The 19,905-nt window shown below is 54.0% G+C and overlaps 1 protein-coding gene across 1 annotated transcript in view; it reads left to right on the top strand.

The window, feature by feature from the left end:
• Chd5 (chromodomain helicase DNA binding protein 5) overlaps positions 1–19,905 on the top strand; it is a 45,251-nt gene that overhangs the window by 2,084 nt on the left and 23,262 nt on the right. The window contains exons 2-10 of the mRNA XM_013033107.1: positions 6,400–6,579; positions 7,975–8,093; positions 9,387–9,625; positions 12,562–12,686; positions 13,759–13,882; positions 14,999–15,165; positions 15,325–15,546; positions 17,141–17,347; positions 17,505–17,716. Of these exons, the coding sequence (XP_012888561.1) occupies positions 6,400–6,579; positions 7,975–8,093; positions 9,387–9,625; positions 12,562–12,686; positions 13,759–13,882; positions 14,999–15,165; positions 15,325–15,546; positions 17,141–17,347; positions 17,505–17,716 (1,595 nt within the window). The remainder of the gene's footprint in view (positions 1–6,399; positions 6,580–7,974; positions 8,094–9,386; positions 9,626–12,561; positions 12,687–13,758; positions 13,883–14,998; positions 15,166–15,324; positions 15,547–17,140; positions 17,348–17,504; positions 17,717–19,905) is intronic.

Raw genomic sequence — 19,905 nt, 5'->3', positions numbered from 1 at the left:
GCGCCACATAAGCAAAAAGAAAAAAGCCAGAAGTGGTGCTGTGGCTCAAGTGGTAGAGTGCTAGCCTTGAGCTGAAGAGCTGAGGGACAGCGCCCGGGCCCAGAGTTCAGGCCCCACAACTGGACCCCCCCCCCAAAAAAAAGACTTATCTCTGGCTGGATCCTCTGGAGGCTGCAGGGCACAGGCCAGGGGCAGAAGTAAGGTGGTGATGCGTGCGCAAGAGCCGCTGTGTGGGCCTTCTGCCCGAACCTTGATTCTGCATCCCCTTCAGCTCCATCCTGGTTTTGGGTGCTGTTCAGGATTGCTCGCGTCTGGCTTCTGCCAGTGTAGCCCACCCTTTCCCATACCCTTCTCAACCTGGAGGCTGTCTGTGGGGTGTGGGATCTTCGATAGATCATCAAGGTGCCTGGGTCACAAAAGCCTATACTCTGAGGCTTCAGGGGCTACGAAGAGAGAGAAGGCCACTATCCCTGTTATCCAGATGGGGTAACAAGGAGGCAGGGCAGGAAGGAGACCTGGCCTTCCAGAACCCCTGCCACAGCCCTCTCTCCTATTCCTTCCCTGGGCCCAGGGGATCTGTCCCTGGGCGGGTAGACACGTCTGGAGTGCAAGCTCTGTGGCACAGGAGTCCACGTTTCCTGGCTGAGGTTGTGCAGTCTCCTGAGTCACCGTTCTCCTTGTTCCTGAAGTGCAGGCCCTGCAGACCTCGCCCTGGGCCTTGTGACTGGCTGAGGCGGGGCTTCCTCTGTTTTGTGCTCAGGTCTTAGCTCTGGGGCTGCATCTGCCCATTTTCCAGATGTGGGGCCCTGGCAGAGGTGCCGTGATCACCTGTGGGAGCTCCACTCCAGACACGGCTGGCTTTGTCTCCCTCCCTGCCGGGCACAGGGTTTACCCAGGCGCTAGCCAGGAAGAAGGCTGGAGGAGGCAGGTGGGAGCTGGAGTCCAGCTGGCCGCCAGGACCTGTCTCAGTCTCTGGATCACAGCCATAGGTCACTTCCTTTGTCCAGTTAGTCTGAGCCTTCTTTAGCCTTTCTCTCTCTCTCTCTCTCTTTTTTTTCTTGTGTACTGCCAGACTCCAGCTCTCTCTGAATCTTGTGCATTGTCTCTCCTTGTGGCCTGCATTTGGCTTCTCTGCCTTATTAGCCTCTCATATTGCTTCCTGTATTTCCCATCTCTCATTCCCGTCCCCACCATTTCATTTCCCTCCCCGCTTCCCTCAACCCCTGTTCCTCCCAATGAGCTGCCTTGCTGCTCCTCAAAAGGGGTTCATAGTTATGGTGGATGGAAGGTCCCCAGATGATAGGCCCTGGAGGGGACCCTTGGCTGGAACTGTCACTACTCCCCCATCCCTGAGGGCTTGCTCTGACCAGCTGTTGGATCTTGGGGGGGTGGTCTAGAGCATGTGTGTCCAGAGGATCCCAGATGCTCACCTATATGGCAGATCCAAATAATAATTTTACCCCTTTTCCCTGCCCACATCCCACCAGGTGATGTCCACATGAAGTTTAGAGGGGCCAGGCTGGGTGGGTCCCAAGCTGCATTGTTTTTTTTGTGGGGGGTGGTAGGCAGCAAAGTCGTGGATTCTGATTTACATGAAATAACTGGGCTGCAGCAGGAACCTGAGCATATGTAGATGAAGCTCCTTGTCAGACCAGAGCGCAGGAGGGAGAAATGATTTCAACCTGTACTGCAGCGGTTGCCATAGCAACCAATTATTCAGTGCTAAATTATAACTGTTTATAACACTCGTGAATGGGAAGGCTCATATTTCATTCTTTCTTTTTCCCTCTCAATCTTGAAGGACCTCAAATGGAGAATGACCAACTCTCCAAATCTTTCCTTTGGGTTTAAATACCTCTTTTTTGGGGGGTGGTAGGGAATGTAGAATGTGTGTGAGCTACAGAGGGAGGGGGAAAAGCAGAAAGGAGGCCTGGATCTGGAAACGTCTCTGGATCCAGGAAGGAGGAAAGATGTAGGGGAGAGACAGCCCAAATGGGGTCTTGAGAACCATAGGACACAGAGCACAGTGCAGGCCCCCCAGCGCAGGCACGGTGTTTAAGGTGCTTTGTGGGTTGACTCCACACCCTTGAAGATTCTTTTTTCAGCCATTGGAGCATTCCCTCCAATCACATCCAGGGCAGTTACAGTGAAGGACAGTGTCAAGGTCAAAGGCTCAACTGTCATCCTAATTTTCACAGCACACATCGTTGATTTCATCTCTTAGACCTCAAGGCTAAGGATGGCTTGTGAGCTTTACTCAATTATTGGTCTGTGCCTGAGTCTCTTCCTTTGAATGGAATATGTCTACAACTCCCCTTCTAAGTTGTGATGTTGGATGGTCACTCTCCTACTGGCTCTTGGTCTTTTTTTTTTTTTTTCTTTTTGCTGTTTCTGAGGTTGAGCTCTGGGTCTGAGCACTGTCCTTGAGCTTTTGTGGTCAAGGCTAGTACTCTTCCACTTGAGCCACTGCTCCATTTCTGGCTTTTTGTGGTTAATTGGAGATAAGAGTACGAGGGACTTTTCTGTCCCAGCTGCCTTCAAGTCACAATCTTCATATCTCAGCCTCCTGAGTAACTAGGATTACAGGTGTGAGTCACTGGCTCCTTACCACCCAATGATAGTATACCTCTTTATTCTGTTGATGAGCTACTCCTCCATGAGTTGAGAATCATTTGCATTTCTCTTTATTCCCTTGAGCTCTTCAGCTCAAGGCTAGCACTCTACCACTTAAGCCACTACACCACTTATGGTTTTCTGGTGGTTAATTGGAGATGAGTCTCACAGACTTTCCTGGTTGGCTTTGAACCGTGATCCTCAGATTTCAGCCTCCTTAGTTAGAGTATCTAGGATTATAGGCATGAGCCACCAGCGCCCAGCCTCTTTTTTTTTTTTTTTTTTGGGTCAGTCGTGGGGCCTGAACTCTGGGCCTGGGCGCTGTCTCCTCAGCTCTTCAGCTCAAGGCTAGCACTCTACCACTTGAGCATCAGTGCCACTTCCAGCTTTTTCTGCTTATGTGGTACTGAGGAATCGAACCCAGGGCCTCATGCATGCAAAGCAAGCACTCTAGCACTGAGCCACCTTCCCAGCCCCTACTTTTTACTTTTTGGTAAGGGTGTGGAGCACCCTAGTGTGAGTTCTCCTGTCCTGTATCATGGGTGTGTGTAGGGGTGGGGGAGGAGGTAAATGCTCAGGCAAGATCAGGTATAGGCCAGGCTGGTCTAGCCTTTGTGGTCTCCATTTGGTGGAGATTCAGGGAAAGGGAGGTGGGCTGGTGGCAGGGCGCTGGCAGTTAAAGCCTCAGAGCCTTTTCTTCCTTTGGGTTCTGTTTTTTTTTTGTTGTTGTTGTTGGTTGTGGGGCTTGAACTCTGGGCCTGGGTGCTATCCCTGAGCTCTTCAGCTCAAGGCTAGTGCTCTACCACTGAGCCACCTTCCCAGCCCCTCCTTGGGTTCTTCCCACCCCCCTTTGTCCCCCATAGAATGAGAGGGTAATGTGTTGCCTGAGCTTTGACAGGTGGCTGAAAGAAGGGACCACTGGTGATTTGCAGACCTGCCTTCCTGGGATTCTAGCTCATTCTACCACACTCCTGCTCTCTTGTTCTGCTCTGAAATAGGCAGGGGGTGACCCTCCTATTAGTGCCCACCTCTTTCCCACTGCAGCCCTGTTTCCATGAGTTATGCCCACACGGCTGCTCTTGCCAGACAGCACAATCTGCTGAGTGTCTTCCCTCTGTCCTCCTGCTCCCCCTTGGCTCCCCCTGGGCCCTGAGTTCTGGGCCATGTCTGCCTGCTACTCCTGGCTGCTCTTGCACTCTGGGATTTGGCAACATCTGCTCTGTCCAGCTCCCCCACAGAGTCATGCTGTCCATCCTTCCTGACCCTGTTCCCTGTGCAGTTCTGTAGCCCAGCTCTGTTGGATAGAAAGGAGTGGATGAGTCCTGTTGGTCATCCTGGCTCTATCTGTGGAGCTGAGGTTGTCATGGGTGGGGCATCCTGGAGCATTGCCAAGGGAGGAAGCGCCTCTGTGCCAGGGAGTGGTTGGTGCCTGGAGCAAATGGCTGGTATAGTTCTGAATGCATACTGCTCTAGTCTGGCTGAGCTCCCTCTCCAGGGCACGAGACTGGCCTTTCCTGTCCGAGCACAGAGCATAGTTTCTCTGTTGGCTGTCTTCCATGTCAGGAATGTTCCAGGTCTCTTCTTACCGAGAAGAGGAAGAGGGGGTCTGGGTTGCCACATGTCTTGTCCAAGTCCTGGGCTAGCAAGGAGCAAAACCTCCAAGGGAGCTTCAGGACCAACAGGCCAAGCGGCTATCAGCTCTGGGCCCTCTGGCCATGCCTCCCTGGCTGGGTTGGGCAAGGTGGGTCCCTAGGGCAGGCCCATGGCTGCTGTCCACGGTGCTGAAGCTCACAGAGACTTCTCTCCCATTGTAACCTTGCTGGGCCAGGCCTGGGATGGAGTGTACTTTTTCAGGTCTCTTGAAAACCTGACCTGAACTCAGACATATTGGGGGGGAATAAATGTCCCCAACTTACTCTCACCTCTTCCAGTGACCCTGGCTGAGCCTGGGAGCTTCGGCCTTAGGACCCACATGTCACCAGCCCTGGGAGTGGGATGTTGACTCTGTCCAGATTCAGGCAGCTGCCCCTGGGGCCTGGTGTGGCTAAGTCAGAGTTCCGGGAACTACGTAGGATCTAGAAAAGCCAGGAGGTTCTGCTTCTGCCAGTGCTGGCGCCACTGATGTGCTGATTACTGGATGGAGAGACTTCAGGGCAGGAAGCCTGGCGGGCGAGAGCAAGCAGGACCTCCAGGAGAGTGGGCCCCTGGGCAGGGAGCATCTGGATCTGGGGGAAAGCTTCCGTCACCTTGTGCAGCCTCGTGAGATGAGCCTGTGTGGAGGCGCTCTCCTTGGAAAAGGCGGCTGGAAAGGGCAGAGCTCGGCTGGGGCTCCCTGGGATTCCCCAGGCAGACCTGCTGTGCCCCTTCTCCTCCTTCTGTCTCCATCCCCTCCTATCTCCCCCTCTCCCACCGCTGTTTCCTGAGCTCATTTTTCATTTCCACTTCTCTTCCTATGCCTCTCTCTGCTCACCTTGAAAACCTTTCATAGCAATCAGTAGGGTGACAAGCCTTGGTAACTGTGGCAACAATGCCAGCCCCTCCACACAGACCAGGCTGGAGTGGGCTGAGGGGCTCTGCTTGTCTCCGAAGGGCAGTAGCCTTCAGGCGGCGTTGCTTGGGCGATAGACACCCTTATCTCCATATAAATGGGCAATTTTCTGCCTGTACAGACAGGAGACTAAATCAAGGAAGCCAGGCTTAAGAGTGGCCTAAATTACCTTGTCTCCTAGGGCTGGTGGGGAAAAGGCTGGCTTGGAAGGGGCAGCCTCCAAGCTGGCCCTCAGGTAAAAGTGGCGCAAGCGCTCTGCAGTGGTTACAGGTTTCCCTGTACTGTCCCTCAGCTTCTTTTTTTCAAGGCTGGGGCTCTACCACTTGAGCTACAGCACCACTTTTGGCTTTTCCTACGTGGTTTATTGGAGATAAAGGTCTCAAAGACTTTTCTGCCTGGGCTGGTTTTGAACCACAATACTCAGATCTCAGCCTCCTTGTGTAGCAAGGATTATAAGTGTGAGCCACCAGTGCCCAGCAAACCACTTCTGGGCTTTTGGTGGTTGATTGGTGATAAGGGTCTCATAGGCTTTCCTGCCTGGCTGGCTTTGAAGTTCACTCTGAGTAGCTTAGATTCCAGGTGGAGTCACGGGCACCCAGCTCCAGCTGTTTTTGTTTTTTTATTTTTTCGGTCATGGGGCTTGAACTCTGGGCCTGGGTGCTGTCCCTCAGTTCTTCAGCTCAAGGCAAGTGCTCTATCACCTGAGCCACAGCACCACTTCTGGCCTTTTTTCTGCTTATGTGGTGCTGAGGAATTGAACCCAGGACCTCATGCATGCAAGGCAAGTGCTCTACCACTGAGCCGCCTTCCCAGTCCCAGCTGCAGCTGTTTTGACGCTGGTCACCACATCCTCTTCCATGAGTACCTGGGTCCCAGTGTCATTGTGGAACACTAGTTACAGTCCCAAACAGTTGACAGATGGGGCTGAGCTTAGCCTCTGGGAGGTCCAAGCAGGCTGCTTGTCTGGGGGAGAGGAGTCTGATTATACAGAAGGCTTATATCACCCGCATTCACTGTTACCTCACCTGCATTTGCCCTCAGAGGATGAGACGTCTGACTGGTGCTGGCTCAGGCAGGTCGGGTCCTTCTGGCTGGGCCTGAGGTGAGCCGTGGGCAGTAGTTGAAGGATGGTTATTGGCCCCAGGTGTGGGCTCACCCACCTGGCCGTATTGCAGCCCAGACCCTGCGTTCTGTTGGAGTATGTGAGGCCCTCATTGTCCCTCCTTTCTCTTTTTCAGGGGAGCAATGATGAGCTATCAGAAAATGAGGAGGATCTGGAAGAGAAGTCAGAGAGTGAAGGTAGTGACTACTCCCCGAACAAGAAGAGGAAGAAGAAACTGAAGGAGAAGAAGGAGAGAAAAGCCAAACGCAAGAAGAAGGATGAAGATGAGGATGATAATGATGATGGATGCTTAAAGGTAACCACCAGGGCCAGGCTGGGGGGCCGCAGCTTTTACCAGCCACACTCCAGCTCGCTGACCTCTAATCCATGGTCCTTTCCAAACAGGTGGGCTCATGGGCCCTGAGTATGTGTGTGTCCATGTGCGCATGTGGATGGTAGACACTGTTTTATAGTGTAGCCACGAGTCTGGGAGACATATTTGAAGTAATGATGGCTGAAACTGAGGTGTCTGCGCATCTCTTTGATGGGTTGGCTTCTCTGGGAAATAGCTTGAACACCTGAGCGTGCTGCTTGCTATTTCTGAAGAAAGTGATTGATAGTTTAAGCTCAAGTTTGGTGTTAGGGACCTCTTGCTTGGAATCATTTGGGAAAATAAAGCAACAAATGGAATCTTTGCCATGAGCCGCAGTAGGATAGCCCTGCTTTCTGTGGCAGAGGTCCTCAGTGCATGGTCTGCTCTGCCTGAGTGGGCATTCCCACCAAGCCCAGAGCAGAGCAGCTGTTGGAGGTGAGCCTGGTTGTGTCCTGGAGCCCACAAACACGGGAACAAAGAGAAACGAACCAAGGCTCTAGCGGACCTGACATTATCAGGTGCACTTTGCAGCCTTAGCACCAGGGGTGTAAAGATGAACGCTCCATAAATATCAGCAGAGTTGCTGGCAGGTGAGGCAGCACGCTGAGCATGAATGACTGAAGTCCCGGTGCCTGCTGGGGTGCCCTGACACCCAGAGTGATCCCATTAGTTGGTGGGTGGATTGTGAGTCGTCTGGGACTGGTAATAGCTGAGGGGCTGATAGTTCTGAGAGATTAGCTTCGGAGAGTGGTTCAGAGTTATATGTGATACCATCAGTCACCTGCTGCTGCACGTGGGGCCCCGTGCCTTCGGGAATGGCTGGGTATGTCCACGGGGGCAAGCCAGCCGTGGGAGGGCAGCCCACACAGGAGCATGTCCAACCTGTCACAGAGCCAACTTCCTAAGCAGGCCTGGTTGAGTGCCAGGGGACTCTTAGAGTTCCAGGAGACTCTTATGTGTCATATCACCTCTCCCTAGTGCCTGAGAAATGAGGCAAGAGGTATCTGCCTTGTGGGGCCCAGTAGTGTCACCCATTCTTGGGGTTTGAGTAGGGCATTTTCTTTTCTTTTTCTTTTTTGTTGGTCATGGGGCTTGAACTCTGGGCCTGGGCGCTGTCCCTCAGCTCTTCAGCTCAAGGCAAGCACTCTACCACTTGAGCCACAGCACCACTTCCAGTTTTCTGAGTGGTTTATTGGAGATAAGAGTCTCTCATGGCTGGCTTTGAACCTGGGTCCTCAGATCTTAGCTTCCTGAGTAGCTAGGATGACAGGCATGAGCCACGGACGCCTGGCTCAGGTCCCCCCTTCTGACTGCACCGCTGCTCCCCTCTCTCCACAGGAGCCCAAGTCCTCAGGGCAGCTCATGGCAGAGTGGGGCCTGGACAACGTAGACTACCTGTTCTCTGAGGAGGACTACCACACGCTGACCAACTACAAGGCCTTCAGCCAGTTCCTCCGGTGGGCGGGGGCACAGCCTGCCATGGCTGGGCATCTGTGGGGAATGGTGCTTCCAAGAGAGGCATCAAGCCAGGGGCGGGGCACAGAGACAGAGCCTGGTTCCCTGGGTGAGCCAGGGCTGATAGGCCAACTTCTAACCTCTCCTCTCAGTGGGGGAGGGGGGCAGGCCCTCCATTTTGACAGATGGTTGGGCTTTCCCTAGTTGGGCCCACCCTGGGTCTTTGGGGTCTTTTTCTTTTCTCTCTGTTTCCCCTCTCTTTTGTGCTGGGACTGGAGTCTGAACTCTGGGCCTGGGTGATGTCCCTTAATTTTATTTTTGCTCAAGGCTGGCTCTCTACCACCACTTGAGCCACAGCTCTGCTTCTGGCTCTTTTTGGTGGTTAATTGGAGAGAGGAGTTTCACGGACTTTCCTGCTTGGACTGGCTTTGAGCCTCAGTCCTCAGATCTCAGGCTCCTGGGTAGCTAGAATTATAGACATGAACCATTGGTGCCTGGCTTCTTGTGTCTTTTTCTTTTCTTTTTCTTTTTTTGTTGGTTGTGGGGCTTGAACTCTGGGCCTGGGCGCTGTCCCTCAGTTCAGCTCAAGGCTAGTACTCTACCACTTGAACTACAGTGCCACTTCCAGTTTTCTGGTGGTTTATTGGAGATAAGAGTTTCACAGAACCCCTCTGAATACGATTTTTACAATAAAAAGCCTATTTTAAAAAAAAAAGCTAAAAAAAAAAAGTCTCACGGACTTTCCTGCCGGGGCTGGCTTTGAACTGCAATCCTCAGATCTCAACCTCCTGAGTAGCTAGGATTACAGGCGTGAGCCACCAGCACCTGGCTTCTTGTGTCTTTTTCTTGATGAAAGGGCAGGTTGCAGGCCCTTCTCTGGCCCACAACACAATTGTAAAAGCACCCGTTGTGAAGAGGGAACAGGAAGTATTTGGGGGTACATTCCTGTTTCAGCTTTGTCCTTTGCCAGCCTTTGTCCCTTTTCTACCTGTTTTTTTTTCATACTTTTTTTTTATTGTAAAAATACTGTACAGAGGGGTTACAGTTACATGAGTAAGGTAATGAGGACATTTCCTATCGAGCATTGTTGCCTCCTCCTTTGTTTCCCCCCTACCATCCCTTCCCTCCCACCTCCATAACTACCTCCCCCGCTTCTACCTAGTTTTTAACCAAGAATGTGGGGATGGTGCCACATGCAGGTGTAAGGAGGGGTGGGCCCTGCCCTTTGCCCTTTGCCCTCTGCCCTCTGCCCTCTGCCCTGTCCTCCCATCATCCTTTCATCTCTTCCTTTTCAGGCCACTCATAGCCAAGAAGAACCCAAAGATCCCTATGTCCAAAATGATGACTGTCCTGGGTGCCAAATGGCGGGAATTCAGTGCCAACAACCCTTTTAAGGGTAGTTCTGCGGCGGCGGCTGCGGCGGCGGTGGCTGCAGCTGTGGAGACGGTCACCATTGCCCCTCCTCTGGCCATCAGCCCCCAGCAGGTGCCCCAGCCCATGCCCATCCGCAAGGCCAAGACCAAAGAGGGCAAGGGTAAGGCTGCTGGTGGGTGGGTAGTGAGACCTGCCTGACAGAGGCCCCCTGGGGCCTAGGGGGCGGCCCCGACAGACCTGGGCGGCCAGGGGCATCCATAGTGTTTATTGAGAATCTAGTGCTTTGTGTCATCTTGGGCTGACTTAGCATTCCTTAGCAGTAACTGGGCGCTGTAGCTTCTGGCTTGCCTGCCTTCTGGGTCATGGGGCTTTACCTTTACTCCCTCTGTAACTTGTCATGGAGGGGGAGGGATGGAGAAGGGGGAGGAAGGGGCTGCAGTATGGAACTGCTCCAGCCCTGGGCTTCGAGCTTGGGCAGACCGAGGTTAGCCCATTGGCCTCTCATCCTCTTCATACAACAGCTTTCTCAGGTATGCAGGGCAGCACAAGTGTCCTCCAGCTGCAGAAAGCACATTGGGAGCAGGAAGTGGAGGGTCAGGAGGGAGGTCGGGGTCTAGTATGGCTCAGTGATAGGGCAGGTGGATGGAGAGAGGAGGGCGGGAGAAACGGGGTTTGAAGAGCCTGGACACGGAGCCACCTGGGCAGAGGTTCTGGTCTGGGATGTGAGTGGCATTGATCCCTCTAGAGCTGTCCCTGGTGGAGCCACCAGCTGTGGGCCCTGACCTTTATTTATTTAGTACTACTGGGGATTGAACCCAGGGCATTGCTCTTGCTAGATAGGAGGTCAATCACTTAAGCTATACACTAGCCCTTGCACTTTTGTTGTTGTTGTTGGTTATGGGGTTTGAACTCTGGGCCTGGGCGCTGTCCCTCAGCTCTTCAGCTTGAGGCGAGCACTCTACCACTTGAGCCACAGTGCCACTCCTGGTTTTCTAGTGGTTTATTGGAGATAAGAGTCTCACAGGTGTTCCTGCCCGGGTGGGCTTTGAACAGAGATCTTCAGATCTCAGCCTCCTGAGTAGCTAGGATTACAGGTGTGAGCCAGCAATGCCTGGCTAGCCCTTGTGCTTTCTTTCTTTCTTTCTTTTCTTTTTTTTTTTTGTCGGTAGTGGGGCCTGAACTCTGGGTGCTGTCCCTCAGCTCTTCAGCTCAAGGCAAGCGCTCTACCACTTGAGCCACAGCCCCACTTCCGGCTTTTTCTGCTTATGTGGTGCTGAGGAATCGAACCCAGGGCCTCATGCATGCAAGGCAAGCACTCTACCACTGAGCCACCTTCCTTTTTGTCGTTTGTGGGGCTTGAACTCTGGGCCTGGGCACTGTCCCTCAGCTCTTCAGCTCGAGGGCAGGGCATTGCTCTTGCTAGATAGGAGGTCAATCACTTAAGCTATACACTAGCCCTTGCACTTTTGTTGTTGGTTATGGGGCTTGAACTCTGGGCCTGGGCGCTGTCCCTCAGCTCTTCAGCTCAAGGCAAGCACTCTACCACTTGAGCCACAGTGCCATTTCCGGTTTTCTGGTGGTTTATTGGAGATTAGGGTCTCATGGTCTTTCCTGCCTGGGCTGGCTTTGAACTGAGATCCTCAGATCTCAGTTTCCTGAGTAGCTAGGATTACAGACGTGAGCCACTGGTGCCTGGCCCGCTTTTTAAAATTTTTTTTTTTTGGGTCCGGTCGTGGGGCCTGAACTCTGGGCCTGGGTGCTGTCCCTCAGCTCTTCAGCTCAAGGCTAGCACTCTACCACTTGAGCCACAGCGCCACTTCCGGCTTTTTTCTTACGTGGTGCTGAGGAATCGAACCCAGGGCCTTGAGCATATAAGGCAAATGCTCTACCACTGAGCCACCTTCCCAGCCCCCGCTTTTAATTTTTGATGTAGGGTATCGCTGACTTTTTTCTAGCTGGCCTTGAACTTGGTGATCTTTTTTTTTTTTTTTTTTTGTTGGTTGAGGGGCCTGAACTCTGGGCCTGGGCGCTGTCCCTCAGCTCTTCAGCTGTAGACTAGCGCTCTACCACTTGAGCCTCGGCCCCACTTCCGGCTTTCTCTGATTATGTGTTGCTGAGTAATCGAACCCAGGGCCTCATGCATGCAAGGCAAGCACTCTACCACTGAGCCACCTTCCCAGCCCCGGTGATCTTCTTGCTTCTACCTCTTGAGTTGGGTTTTACTGAGGGCTGGAGACCCTGTATTTCAGCCCCAAGGAGCTTTGGTTTCTAAGACAGTGCTGTGCCCTGTAGCCCTGTGATGTGTGTCTGTACCCTGCTGTCCTGTGTCCTGGTCACCCGGAGCTCCAGGGGGCCTTGGCTTGTTTCCCACCTGCGCAGGCCCCTCACTTGATATTTTTCCTGGACTCCAGCTGCTGAGCTATTGATTTCCTAAGCTGCCTATTCAGAGCTTGAAAAATGGAAATAGATTTTCTGTGGTGCTGCCCCAGGGTACAGCTGAGTCCTGAGAGCCGTGGCCCTATGTGCGCTGTGGCTGGGGAAGGCCTGGGAGAGGTGACTTTGGTAGAGCATGACTCCTACCCCCTTCTTGGGGAGGATATTACTCCCCAGGTGGCTAATGGTACCGTGGCCAGCGGCATATACAGAGCATCAAACCTGCAGGTCTCTCCTGGGGTGACTGGCAGAGTGAAGTGGGGGTTGTAATGCTTGTGCTGCTTAGACCTGGGAGGCTGGCAGCCAGGGAAGGGGTTCCAGGATATCCCAGGGTGATCCTCTGAGGGTCTAGGCATGGATCATGGTGGGTAGGTGTTCCTTTGTGGCCTTGCTGGTGTAGAGATTAGGAGGTTCTTTGGGGGGAAGGGGGTTCCTTTCTGAGGGGGTAAGAGCTGATTCCAGTACAGCTGGCCATACTGGCATTTATGGTCCATGTCTGTGGTATTCCAGTGGCTGGAGTAGAAGGACGTAGGTCGGTCTCTAGCTTTCCTTTGCTTGCTGTGTAACAAGGATGCACCTCTCCCACCCTGGTATATAGCAGGCTGGGGGGAGTGGGCAGTTGGTGACAGTGTTGGTCACTGAAGCCCTTGTCACAATGTCCAGGCCCTGGAGTAAGGAAGAAGATCAAAGGCTCCAAAGATGGGAAGAAGAAGGGGAAGGGGAAAAAAGTGGCTGGGCTCAAGTTCCGCTTTGGAGGGATCAGCAACAAGAGGAAGAAAGGCTCCTCGGTGAGCGTGCGTGTGCATGCACGTACATGTGTGTCTGCGTGTGTGTACACATGGGAAGGGCTGTGATAATCATGGCGTGCGGGCCCTTGGTTCATTCTGCAAAACCAGCGGGAGCCCCTCCCCCTTCTCCATCCTATGTGCAGGCCTCACTGTCCCCTTCTATCTGGTAAGGGGTACAGACTGGATTCTTTTAGGGACTTCCTTAGCTTGGGCTGTGGGCGGGCGGACCCAGCTCAGTCCTGGTGTCTGTGGTCCACAGCAGTGGGTCCCTCCAGGGAGCAGGTAGGTCAGCTGAGAGGCTTTGGAAGGGTGATGCCCAGGGAGGTGGCATGGGCCAGGCCGGCTGAAGCCCTGACCACTCTCCCTGACTCCACGATCCCAGTTCCAAGCCTAAGCCCTGGGACCTCCCTTCTCTGTGTGGGAGCAGCTCCTGCTTCATTCCATTGGGAAGCCCTTTTCCTTGCCTTCCCCCCAGCCCTGGAGTGTGTCAGAGGAGAGCGCTAGCTGGAAGCTGTGGGCAGATGCTCTTAACATGAAGTAACATCCTCAGTTCCTCCCCGAGGCAGGGGCCAGGTCTCAAGGCTGGCTGTCTGGAGCAGGGGGTGGAGCAGAAGGGGTGGCCAATCAGACCTGGAAGTCTAGCTCACCTGAGAAGATGTTTGTTATCTCCTACTGTGCAAGCCTTGGGCTTGGCCAAGGCAGGCTGCTCTTCAGGTGCAGCCTGGCAGATGGGACAGACCAGACCTGGAACCATGCTGTGCCATGGGTCCAGTCAGAGAGATCTGGGAGACTCACTGGTAGAGGGCTCCTTAGGGCTTCCCTGTGCAGCATGCATAGGAGTTAGGAAGAGTGGAAGGGCAGAACCTGGGGGTATATTGGAGTGGAAATGTGGGAGAGTTGGAGGGCTGAGAACCAGGCTTGGAGTGTGGAGGGACACTGCGCTGGCTATGGCTGCCTCAGGGTGGGTGGTGTCTCCGGAGCTCACCCCATGGGGTCTGGAGGTATTGCTGTATCCCAGGGGCTGCACTACCCAGGGCTCACCCTGGCTCACACAGGCCTCCCTTCCCCGCAGAGTGAGGAGGATGAGCGGGAGGAGTCCGATTTGGACAGTGCCAGCATCCACAGCTCGTCAGTGCGCTCTGAGTGTTCTGCAGCCCTGGGCAAGAAGAGCAAGAGAAGGCGCAAGAAGAAGAGGAGTAGGCCTCCTGTGGTCTTCCTGTGGTCCTGTGGGAGGGTCTTGGGGCCTTTGCTGTGGGTGGGGTAGAGTCCCCCCCCTCCCCAGGAAGCAGGGGAAGGTCATCTCCAAGCCTCAGCCTCTTCTAGCCTTGGCTGGGCAGTTAATCTGTGCCTTCATCTCTGTGGGGGTGGGGGAGGGTGCATCCTGCTCTGGGCGTGGGAATTAGGAATCCAAGGCATTAGCAAAGTAGGTACTAGAAAAAGCACTTTTTAAGTTCATTCACCATCCACCCATTGAGTCCCCAAACCCAATCCTATCCTCTCCTGCTTTCCCTCCTTTCCTATTTACCCATTTGTCTAACTTTCTGTCCATTCATCTGTTCCTCCACTCTCACCTTTCCCCACTTTCATTCCTTTTATATATCCTCTATCCTCATTCTTGCTACCTTAGGCATTTTCCAGCATTTGTTCAACCCATTGGTCCATCCATCCACCCATTCATCCACTATCCACTCATCCAACCATCCATCCATCCATCCGTCTGTCCATTTGTCACTCAATCATTGACTCACCTATCCATCCAAACATCAATCTACCTACTAATACACCCACTAATTTATCCATCCATCCACATACCCATTAATCTACCAGCTCATTCTTCCAACAATCTATCCACTAACTCCTCCATCCAGCCACCCACTCATCCATCCATCCACCCATACAGCCATCCATCCATCCGTCCATTTGTCACTCAATCATTGACCCACCTATCTACTCATTAATGTACCTACCAATATACCCACTAATCTATCCACCCATCCATCTCCACATTAATCTACCAGCTCACCCTTCCATTCATCTATCCACTAACTCATCCATCCATCCATCCATCTCTCCATCTACCTACTCATACATATCCATCTATATACCCATCCATCCATCCATCCATCCACCCACTAACCCACCCATTCATCCATCTACCCATCAATCTACCCACCCATTATCCAGTCAGCTGTCCCTCGCCCACCCATTCCACCCATCCATCTGTTTAAGGACCTGCCATTTGCCTATCTGGGCTGAGATGGAGGTGTTTGTGCATTGATTTCCTTCCATCAATGCCTCTCTCCTCACTGTAGTTGATGATGGTGATGGCTACGAGACGGACCACCAAGATTACTGTGAGGTGTGCCAGCAGGGAGGGGAGATCATCCTGTGTGACACCTGCCCAAGGGCCTACCACCTGGTCTGCCTTGATCCAGAGCTGGAGAAGGCTCCGGAGGGCAAGTGGAGCTGCCCTCACTGTGTAAGTGTTGGTGGAGGTCTTGGGCTGAAAGAGGGTGTACTGGTGCCTAGTCCCCAACTGTGCACCATCACCCGGAGGCAGGTGCCCTGGGGAGGGCGAGTCCAGTCCTCAGGGGAGGGGACCCAGCCTTGGGGCCTCCATCCAGACTTCCCATTGCAGGAGAAGGAGGGGATCCAGTGGGAGCCAAAGGACGACGATGAGGAGGAGGAGGAGGGCGGCTGTGAGGAGGAGGAAGATGACCACATGGAGTTCTGCCGAGTCTGCAAGGATGGCGGTGAGCTGCTCTGCTGCGACGCCTGCCCCTCCTCCTACCACCTGCACTGCCTCAACCCGCCGCTGCCGGAGATCCCAAATGGTGAATGGCTCTGCCCGCGCTGTACTGTGAGTGTTACACCTGCCCCGACCCGCGCCCACGACCTGTCCAGGCCCCGTCCAGGGAACACGTGCCCCGCCCCCTGGCCTTGGGACTGCTAGCGCTGCACCCTTCATCAAAGGTTCTTGTAGCACCTGCTAGCAAGGCTACGCCCAGTGCTCACAAACACCCCGCCCCTGGCTACTGGAGCACCTGCTGGCCCAGGCCACGCCCACTCCCAGCCCACCCTGAAAAACGTGCTCACTTCGCTCAAGGCCCCGCCCACCTCATTCTGCTTCTAAATTAATATCCACATCGTTGTTGGTTTTTACTCTGCACCAAGGGCCTCCCACATATGGCATTCTTTTAGTTCACCTGCCAAGCTTTTGTTCATTCCTATTTTCATTTAAAAAAATTTTGGGGAGGGTGCTGCAACTTCTCTGCCAGTGAGCTACATCTCCAGTCCTGTTACTCTCATTTTTCAGAGGATAAAACAGGTTTAGGGAAGTGATGTGCTGCCTAAAACCACATAGCAGCAGAACCGGCTACCTGGGGCCACCTTGCACTGGCTCCTGTCCCAAGGCTCAGTAGTGAGAGATCAGGAGCCTGTCCCCCTAGAACCTTAGAACCTCTGTTTCCTTGGGGAGAGAGGAGTGTTCCCCAACACTCCCACCCTTGATCCCAGTCCTTGTAGGCATGTGGAAGGCCCATGCTCTGAGTGATCCTCTCACCCCCTCACCCACTGGTGATCCTCCCTCCCCAGGTCTGGGCTGTGCAGAACTAGCCCTCGGACACCCATGTACATGTGCACTTGTGTCTTGTGGTGTGCCTGTGTCTGGGTGTGCATGCATGTTTGGGTCTGTGTAGGGGTCTGGGGAGGCCCTCTTCATAGGCACAACTTTCTTTGTTCTCCTAAAGCCCCCTGAGTTGGGGAGGAAAAAACCTCTTGGGTTCCTCCCTGTAAGGTGGGACCTTCCTTGTCAGTGGAAGAAACATTTCTTGCCTCTCCCTGCTCTGTCTGTGGACCTTTGCTCTTACCTAGACTGGAGCAGGGTTGGCTCTGGGGTTTGTGGTGGCCACTATACCTCCAGAGAGCTTTCATGTGTGATTTGATGCCAACAGTCCTGAGAAGTACTGCCGAACAGGTACAGGCAGTGTGTACACAGGCAGGGGGCAGGCAGTGGCAGAGCGGGGGCCTGTCTTACATCCCGGCAGAGCTTACTTCCTCAGTCTCTCATCTCTGCCCCAGTCCATCCAGGACGTGAAAGCCCCTCCACCAGGGCTGCTCTGAGCCATCCCAGGGTAGCATGTGCGGTGCACAAGAGGTGGTGTGTGCCTGTTGCACTTCTCTGCCAGCTAGCAGCCCTATGGGGGCCAGCATTCACTGGGGCCCTGGATGTGTTCTGGGCAGAGGGGAGACCTGTCATCCTGCCCTGGCCAACTTGGAGACCCCCACCCCCAGTGCCTGCCTCCTGCATGCATACCACTTGTGGCTAGGGCATGGGGCCGTGGTCACTGGGTGCTGTTCTGACTGGGGAGCCTGTGTCCTGCTGTCATAGCAGCTTCAGGGTGAGGTCCTGTGGCTAAGCCCTGAACTTGGGGGGGACCCTCCTTCCTCCACAGTGTCCCCCACTGAAGGGCAAAGTCCAGCGGATCCTCCACTGGCGGTGGACAGAGCCCCCAGCCCCTTTCATGGTGGGGCTACCAGGACCAGATGTGGAGTCGGAGATGCCCCCACCCAAACCCCTGGAGGGTATCCCAGAGAGAGAGTTCTTTGTCAAGTGGGCCGGACTCTCCTACTGGCACTGCTCCTGGGTGAAGGAGCTGCAGGTGAGGCTCCTGGGTTAGAGGGAAGGACACGGTTGGGAGTTGTGGAGAGGGAGGGTTGTCTGACAAGCCCGGGAGAGGGCTTGGGGGACGTGACCTGGGTTGGGTGGCACAGGGTACCCCCACCTCCCTCTCTAACATTCACACCTTCCACGAACAGCTGGAGCTCTACCACACGGTGATGTATCGCAACTACCAAAGAAAGAACGACATGGATGAGCCGCCGCCCTTCGACTATGGCTCTGGCGATGAGGACGGCAAGAGTGAGAAGAGGAAGAACAAGGACCCACTGTATGCCAAGATGGAGGAGCGCTTCTATCGCTACGGCATCAAGCCGGAGTGGATGATGATCCACCGCATCCTGAACCACAGGTGAGGCTGCCTTCTCTGTGTGCACTGCTGCATAGGGCCAGTGCTTTGGGGCCTCTGCTCAGAGCTGTGGGTGCGGCAGGGCACCCCACGGCTGGTGGTCTGTCTGCAGTCAGGAAGGTGTCATTCAACACGTTCACTCTTGTGGTAGGAGGACAACCCCTGCGGGACCTGATTATTGGTCTGTGAACCTTGAACAGAGCAGGATCCCCAGTAACGTGGGACCCCTGGCTCCCAGGCTCCTTCCAGCTTCCTGCCTATGAACCAGACTGGGTCTGAGATAGGAGGGTGTTCCCATTATGCTCACATTGATCACATCTGCCAAAAGTAATGTGTCCTGTCTCCAAATTCAAGAGTAGGCCCAGCAAGGTTAAGTCATTGCCTGGTCACTCAGCTGAAGTGCCAGGCCTAGGATTTGAACCCAGCACTTTCCAACAGCATCCACCAAGGCTCTAGGTATGTTTCTAGGTCTCCTGTGCTGGCCAGCTCAGACACACTGGGTCTGGATATGGCTCTCCCGGGTGGCATGAGGAAGATTGCCAGTACTGCAGTCTCTGTGAGTGCCAGGCTGGGGCACACGGTGGCAGAACCAACCTTCCTTCCTTCCTTCCTTCCTTCCTTCCTTCTTTCCTTCCTCTCTGCTCCCCCCCCCGCCCCGTTGTACCAGTCCTAGGGCTTGAACTAAAGGCCTGAGCGCAGTCCCTGAACTTTTGTACTTCAGGCTAGCACTCTACCACTTGAGCCACAGCTCTACTTTAGTCTTTGTTTGGGTGTTTAATTGGAGATAAGGATCTCCCAGACTTTCCTGCCTGAGATGGCTTTGAACAAGGATCCTGAGCTCTCAGCCTCCTGAGTGACTAGGATTACAGGTGTGAGCCACTGGTGCCCAGCCTGGAACCTACTTTCTTAGCCACTGTTGTGGCCTCCTCGTGCTCCTGTGACAAATCTGAGCTGAGCAGCCTGGAAATGCTCCAAGTGACTTAGTAATTAGAAACTGGAAGAGATCTGGAGGAGGAGGCAAGGGGCTGGGGGCTGGCCAGTTGGAGAGGAGTTGGTATGGTGGTAGATAGTGGGAGTTCCTGCTGACTTTGGGGTTCAGGTACTTGAGAACAGGCAACAGCTACAGGAATGCCTGCTACATGGTAACAGTCTGGAGCTCTGAACCTCCCCCACAAGCCCCATCTTCAGGGCTCTGCTTTTCCGGGGCTGACACGGGTGACCTTCCTCACTGTGGGCAGGGCAGAGTTTAAGGACATGTACCAGATGCTCAGATTCCTGCCCCCTCTCCCCATTTGCTGAGCTTTGTGGCTGTGGGCACCCATCCCTTCTTTTCTCCTGTGACATGGGCCGCGGTGAAGCTAAAGGGTTTGTCAGGAGCTTGCCGGGCGGCCTGTGACAGGAGACTGTAGAACATGACTGAGCGGTAGTGTGGTTGTGAAATGTCCCTTTCCCTCCTCCAGGAGGATGATCCTTTTCCTGTGGGAACCTGAGCCCCACCTTGAATTTGACCCTCACTTTTTTTTAACCTTTATTCAATTGTAAGCTAAAAGCATAAATGGTGGTTTTTCTCTGTCTTCCAGAGTGGAACAGGTGACTCTTCCTAGAATTTATTCCCTGGTGTCTGCATAATGACCAATTATTTATTGAAAAAAAAGCCATTGGTTTCCATGGTGATGGGGAATCAGTTTTGCTCTTAACAGTCCCTGGGCCAGCTACAGCACTGCTCCCCCATCTTTTTTGCTCGCCACTGGTGTTCGGGGGGCCCCACAGCGCTCTGGCCGTGCTGAGCGCCCTGGCCTGGTGATCTGATGCACTCATTTGGGTGAGAAGCCCTGACAGGATTGAGCTGTACACCGCTGCCCATACGTCCTTGTGCTCAAAAGTGTTTGGAAGAGGCCATGCCCCTGGATCTTTGCCTCCTTTTTACCTCCCTGATGGGCACAGCTAAGCGTCCTTCACTAGCTTCTACCCCAAGGGAGAGTGCAGAAGTCCTGTATCAAGACTCCATGGCAGCAGGGGCTGTAAGGGACCATGTGTGCTGCCCTCAGCTCCGGTTAGCTCCGCCTCTCAGTGGCTCTCAGCCCCCATTAGCTCCGCCTCTCAGTGGCCTTCTCTTTGTGGCTCTGCCACTTCCTACTGACTGACCCTCACCAGCCCCCATGAGCTGGGTGGCCTCAGAGGACCTCCTGCAC

This window comes from Dipodomys ordii, unplaced genomic scaffold (genome assembly GCF_000151885.1).
Source record: "Dipodomys ordii isolate 6190 unplaced genomic scaffold, Dord_2.0 Scaffold6, whole genome shotgun sequence".
NCBI lineage: Eukaryota > Metazoa > Chordata > Mammalia > Rodentia > Heteromyidae > Dipodomys > Dipodomys ordii.
This window is presented reverse-complemented; position numbering and strand designations above follow the sequence as displayed.